We start from the raw sequence: 6000 nt of genomic DNA, 5'->3' as shown, positions 1-6000 counted from the left end.
TCACCGAGTCTCATGGGTCAGTACATGGCACATAATGGTATTATTGGCACAGGTTCAGAATCGCAGTCGAGTCCGGGCCTCCGGTGCGTCCTCCTGCCCTCCCCTCGGTCTCCGGCTCCTTCTCGTGGGCGGCTCCTTCGTGTTCCCCAGAGAAGCGCTGGGAGAAGGCAGGCCCCCACAGGCGTCAGCATTTTTATAAAAATAGATTTGGCCTATAGCGTCCTGCTCTGTGAGTTCCCCACCGGCAAACAGAAGTGGTAGGTGTGGGGAGCCTCCCCTTGGACAGTTTAGTTTTAGGTTTTGTGGGTTTTTTTGTAATTTTTAATTTTTTTATTTTTTTTTATTTATTTTTTTTTTTTTTTACAGGTTCACCAACGGAATCCTGTGTGGAAAGAAAACAAGAAGAGATTAAACGGCAGGAGGCATCTCCTCAGCCCTCCCCATGGAGCCCGGGGGTACTGCTCCCTGCCTAAGGTCACCCACATGTCCAGGGGGAACACCAAGGCCGTCTCGCTGGACCAGATCCCCAGGAAGTGCCCACGCCCCCTCTAGGCCCCCGCCTGGTCTGGACAAGGAAGGCGGGGCCCCTGTCACCCCCTGCCTTGCCGTCTACCTCCAAAATGACACCTGTTTGGGCAACTCCATTCACCCCCTGAGATGCCCACATGGCCACAGGGCACCACGGGTAATGGCAGGGACCACTCCAGGCAGCTTCACGCCAGCGGTCCCCGCCCCACCCCCTGCCTCCTCCTGCCAGCATCCGGAGGCGGAGGTGGGGTTCGAACAGAGAGGACCATCCCCCTTGCGCGTCGATCTTCCTTCCGCTCTCGTGAGAGTTAAAAACACGGAGACAAGTCCTAAATGACTCCCTCCTGGGAGGCCCCCAGCCTCGTCCTGGAGGCGGGAAGCAGGCGCTGGGGGGCCGGTGCCAGGGGCTGGGGGGCTGCTGTTGAAGGGGACAGAGTGTCAGTCTGGGAAGACGAAGGGTTCCGGAGATGGGGAGACGGATGGCACCAACGCTGCACGACCGTGAATGTCGCGGACGCCAGAGAACCATCTCCTTCAGAAGAGTTAAGGCCGATTCTATGTTATGGATGTTTTACTGCAATTTTAAAAGTTAAAAAAATATGCTAAAACATACGAGGACACAAAGAAAAGCTGCGCCTGGTGGCCCTGGCCGCCTGGGACTGTCTCGGGTGTGACCTGCCGCCGCTGCCCCAGGTGATGACCACGCGGCCCCTCCCCGCCCTCAGAGGGTCCAGGGTGGGACACGAGCCCCAGGGCCTCCTCCCCTCAGAAGGGACGTTTCCCTGAGACCCGCAGCCTGACGGGGTTTCCCACCCCTTCCTGGACCTCAACCAGATGATCACGAGGGCACAGCTCTGCCCTCTTGCAGGCCCGCCCTCTCCAGGGCTGGGGGTTCCCTACAGGCTTTATCTGCCACTTTGCTACTGAAAGGCTTAGGTGCTTCTGACGCCGGCTCATAGGATCCTCTGGGAGCAGGTCCCACCCTCCCCCCAAATCCCCCCCCGCCACAAAGGGCATGTCTCTGAACTTAGAGCCCCCAGGTTTCTGCTGAAGGTCACTGCCCAGGGCTAGGGGGGTGCCAGGGAGCCTTCGTGGATTTAACCGCTCCTTTGCTAAAGGTGCTCTGTTTCCTTTCTGTCTATTCGAGCATTCGGTTCTGAGTCCGGTTTTTCATCTGAGCGCGTGTGTCACCCGTCACCCCAGGTGTCATCCTGGGTCTGCCCCGGTGCCCGCTCTGAGCCTGGCCCAGGGAGGAACGTCAGCACTGGCTGAGCTCAGGGAAGAGGCCTCTGTGTGAAGGGAGCTGCGACCTCGGCCCCTCAAGAAGCCGGCCTGGACGGAGGCAGGGAGGGGCTCTGGGGCCATATGGGGACCACGCCTCTTCCAAAGCTCCCAGCATCTGCCACCCTCCAGCATCTCAGGATGAACAAACAAGACAGAGCGCAGGCTCCGCCTCTGTGCATTGAAGAGCAGCGCTCCCTCCCTCAGAGGTGGGGATCCTCCTCGGAGAAGGGGTTCGAGGTGACCCAGCCACCTCCCAGGCCCTGCCCCACGTTCCTACAGACACCCTACTTCTTGAGACCTGCTCCTGGGAAAGGGCTGGGGTCCTTCCCCCAAAGGCTCAGCACAAGAGCCTCTCAGCCTGGCACGAACCCTGGTAACGCGAGATTCTGGGCCAGACAGAAAAGCTGTGGCAGCAAAGCCACAGGGACCTAGGATGCATCCAGACTGGGGCGAAACTAGTGCCCTCTGCTGCCTGGAAGGGGAGTCTCGGCTCCCTGGCCCCAGGCTGCAAACCACAGGGGTCCTGGGCTTACAAAGCAGCATCAGCTTTAGCAGAACAAAGAGAACAGACAGACTACAGCAAGCCCCCCTGGAGCGTGGGGCTGCTAGTGAGCTTCCCTGCATCCTGGAAACAGCGCCTTCCCCACTGCGTTCTGCGGTGCCGCCGGTTCTCAGCTTGGGGAGAGAACGGCCTCCAGAAGGGTCTGGATGTCGCTTTGAAGAAACGGTTCTTTTGAATTACAGAAGCTGGAGATTCAGTTAATGTATTTTTTAGAACAAAGCGGGAAGGCTCAGGTGCGCTTCTTGCTTTTTCATTAGTTATATCTTCACTGTGTTTTTGAAAATAATAATAACACATGATTTATTTCTCACTTGCTTCGGAGGCAGCAGCTTTTATGACTTGTCAGGCTGGGTTCAGGATGAAGTGGCCTTGGCAATGGCAAGATCTCAACCCTAATGAGGTTTTCTGAAGTTTACTTGCTGCATGAAAAATGACAGGAAATTAGCCTAAGAGCCAGTGGCAGGCGTGTGTCCAAGGTCCCTTTCCATAGAGCTGGAAAGGCCGTTTTATTCTGTCTCGTGTACAGTGTTCAACTGGGCCGCACGGCGGAGGGCTGCTGAGATAAGCGTTTGCTGGAATCTATGGCAGAGGCTGACTCTAGGGACGTGGGCTGAACTTCTGCCCAGGCCGGGTCACTGGGTCCACCAGCCCCGGCGTCACGGTCCACTGGCCCGCAGGGAAGTGGATTGGGCAGGGCTCGGGTCCCACACGTGCGTGTGGGTGAACAGGAGCCCCAGAGACGGTGCGGTAACGAACTGCCATATCATCATTAAAAATGCATTTGGAGAGGCTTAACAGCTACGCGAGAGATAAATATCTCCACTGGCTCTTGGACCTTAATTAAATGTTTTAGTATTAATTGCTATTTATTTAAGGGACAATAAGTACCCCAGTAAATCTGAGCCATCTTCCTGGCTCTTCACTGATCCATCCCCACGTCCAGGAGTTAACTGCGAGAACGGGGGTTACGGGGAATCCGAACCTGTTCCGGCCAGTGTGTGATAAATGGTCCATCAGAGGCCCAGAAGGAGCCTGTGAGCATGTATCAGGGACTAACGAGGCTGCGTGTGGCCCTCCTGGTTTGTGTCCACGTGGCTGAGTGTGGCGCTGCTCCACGCTGGTCCACGTCGGTCCTCTTGGCTGGTCTCCGCTCCCAAGCTATCGATTTGAGACCCACATCCAGGTGAGCGGGTCATAGAGGCACCCCTCCCCCAGGTGGGGGTGGTCCTGAAATAGCTCCTGGGTGGGGTTGGGACCTGGGGACCCCGAGGGGAGCATGGCTCCCTGGTCCCGAGTGGAGGGGTACACAGGGAGCTCGTGGGGGTCCTTCTGTGCCCCGTGGTGCTGGAAAGAGAAGCAGGCTCACGACACAGGATGGTCCTTTGGAGCAGAGGAGTGAAAAGAAGCACCTCCCCTCCCACAGTTTGATTTTCTTTTAAATCAGGAGTGAGGCTGGGGCTCCCTGCTCCGAGGAGGACCTCAGCCTAGGGCCTTTGGATGCTCGGGAAGTGGCCTCTGCTCTGTGGTGCTCCCTGCCCTGCACAGTCTGGATGAAGATCCCAGAGCAGGCGTCATCTCCCACAGACAGTTCTCTTCCCGCTCACTCAGGGCCAAGGACAGAGCAGGAACAGAGGCATTCCATGGGGACTGCAGTCAAGGCTCTCGAGCAGAGGCCAGGGTGTGGCCCTGGGGCCAGGGGGCCAGCACTCATGCGATTCCACCACTTACAGCCTGACGGACCTCAGGCAAGTCACTTAACCTCCCTGAGCCTTGGTTCCCCACCTGTAAGGACTTCTAGGCGTTAAGAAGGCTCCAATGAGCTGCCTAATGTCTCATTAGGGCACTGTGTCCCCGCCCCCACCAGGAGGAGGCTCCCTGGAGTGGAAGATGCGTCCACCTCCAGGCCTGTAGCCCCCACCTCCTGGGGAAGAGAGCAAGGGTCTTTGATGCACAGCCAGCATCTCCCAGGTCAATGTCTTGTGTGTTCCTGCAACTCTGAAATCCTAACAGAGATGCTGGCGCCCCCCCGGCCACCCTGCAGAGCCTTCGCCAGGCAGGCAGGAGCTCCTCGGATAACAGGCAGGGCCCCCGGTCAGAAGTCCAAAGGGAGCTTGGTCCATGGCCTTAACAAGATGAGTCACATCCAGCAGACAAAGGCGCATGCTTCTGATGGAGGACCTTGCCCAGGGCACCTGGCCCAGGATGTCAGGAGCAGACCTCATCTCCCCTGCCCAGCCTGCACAATCTCAGCAAAGGACTCTGGGGGGAGGGCTCACTTTCCAGTTTAGTCTCCTTACCTTCCTTTCCCCATTGGCGCAACATTGCGCTAAGCGGGCTTTTTTGGCTTCAGGACAGGAGTGAGGGCTGAAGTTTTGATGTGGAGCAAATATGCGATTCACTAGAACTGGGATTAGGAACTGACCGATTCATTCCTGCTTCTCAAAGCTACTGGCTCCCCGGTCCCTGCTAAGGGCCTCAAGCCAAGTTCTCCAAGGGTCACATTTGTGCCCCCCCTCCCCGAAGACCCATCCCTGGCCCCGGGCTCTCCCTGACTTTGATGGCGCAGTTTCCACTCAATCCAAGCCAAAGTCAGAAAGAACGTTTGCAAATATCAATAACCCTAGAAGCTGGGTTGCCTGCCTGTGGAAGGATCTTACTGACGTCACATTTAGAAGGAATATCTGGCGGGAGAAAGATGCTCTCACTGGGAGAGCGAGATGTCCCCCTTTGAAGACCCAGCATCAAAAAAGAAAACCTGAGAAACAAAAGCCCCGGTCGCCTCTATTGACCGTGCTCACAGATGGTGCCGCCACGGGGGCACGATGCTCCCCCCCGCAGCCCGAGGGTCTGGGAGGATCGGCACAGGAGAAGGCAATTTAAAGTTTGCATTAAAGTCAATACCACTGAAAGCAAAGCAGATGTTCCTGCCCAGCAGAGCGTGGAAAATTCATCCTGTTTGGGTAGCGGGCACTGGCTTCAAATTAGCGGATGTCTCAACTCTTCACTTTCTTTATCATTTTCCCTCATATCTCTTCGTTTTATATTTCAAAATTGTATTTAATTCTGCTCCAGGGTCCCCCAGCCCCACCCCACGTAAAGACGTGATGGAGGCATGACTTCTGCTCATGCCGCTGCCAGCCCGTACGCTTCATCTTTCGAGAAACGGAACGGACTTGGAGTTCCTGCGAGAACTGGTGTTCCCTGCCCTGCAGGCCTTCCTGGGGGACGGAACAGCACCGGCAGAAACAGCCAGGGTGCCGAGCGGGGCTTCCTGAGTCTGTGACTCCCTTCCACCGGGATGGGGGAGAGATGCAAGCCCAGCCCTCTAGTTTGCATCCCGAATGGTGACACCCCTGGAATCCCACCTGCCTTGTCCAGAAGGACTCCTGTTATCCCAGAGGGGAGACCGGGGGTGGGGGCGGGGAAGAGGGAGGGCAAGGGACAAACCAACCCAAGTCCAATAAAAGAGATACGTACCATAAAACAGACACATGGCGTCTGCCCTGCCCCCAGGAGGTAAAAAAAGACTTCGGCCAGTCAGCAGGAGATTTCAAACCATTTCTCAGACACAAAGGCCACAGGAATAAGATGCCGATCAGAAGAAGAGGGTCTGTAGCAAGCAGAAA

General features: G+C 56.7%; 1 protein-coding gene across 2 annotated transcripts in view; it reads right to left on the bottom strand.

Annotated features, from left to right (window-relative positions):
* Positions 1-307: 307 nt before the first annotated feature.
* AJAP1 (adherens junctions associated protein 1) overlaps positions 308-6000 on the bottom strand; it is a 105017-nt gene continuing 99324 nt past the window's right edge. For both annotated transcript variants that reach the window (XM_084958928.1, XM_084958929.1), the window contains exons 5-6: positions 5852-5984; positions 308-382 (exon numbers count right to left, since the gene is read on the bottom strand). In XM_084958928.1, the coding sequence (XP_084815054.1) occupies positions 5912-5984 (73 nt within the window). In that variant the 3' untranslated portion in view covers positions 308-382; positions 5852-5911. The remainder of the gene's footprint in view (positions 383-5851; positions 5985-6000) is intronic.

This window comes from Sus scrofa, chromosome 6, assembly GCF_054392235.1.
Source record: "Sus scrofa isolate SSC_HxYL_T2T_F1_AM1 chromosome 6, Sscrofa_HxYL_maternal_Yorkshire_Landrace_v2.0, whole genome shotgun sequence".
In the NCBI taxonomy this organism is placed as follows: Eukaryota; Metazoa; Chordata; class Mammalia; order Artiodactyla; family Suidae; genus Sus; species Sus scrofa.
The sequence above is the reverse complement of the archived record's forward strand: the minus strand, read 5'-3'. Positions and strand labels throughout refer to the sequence as shown.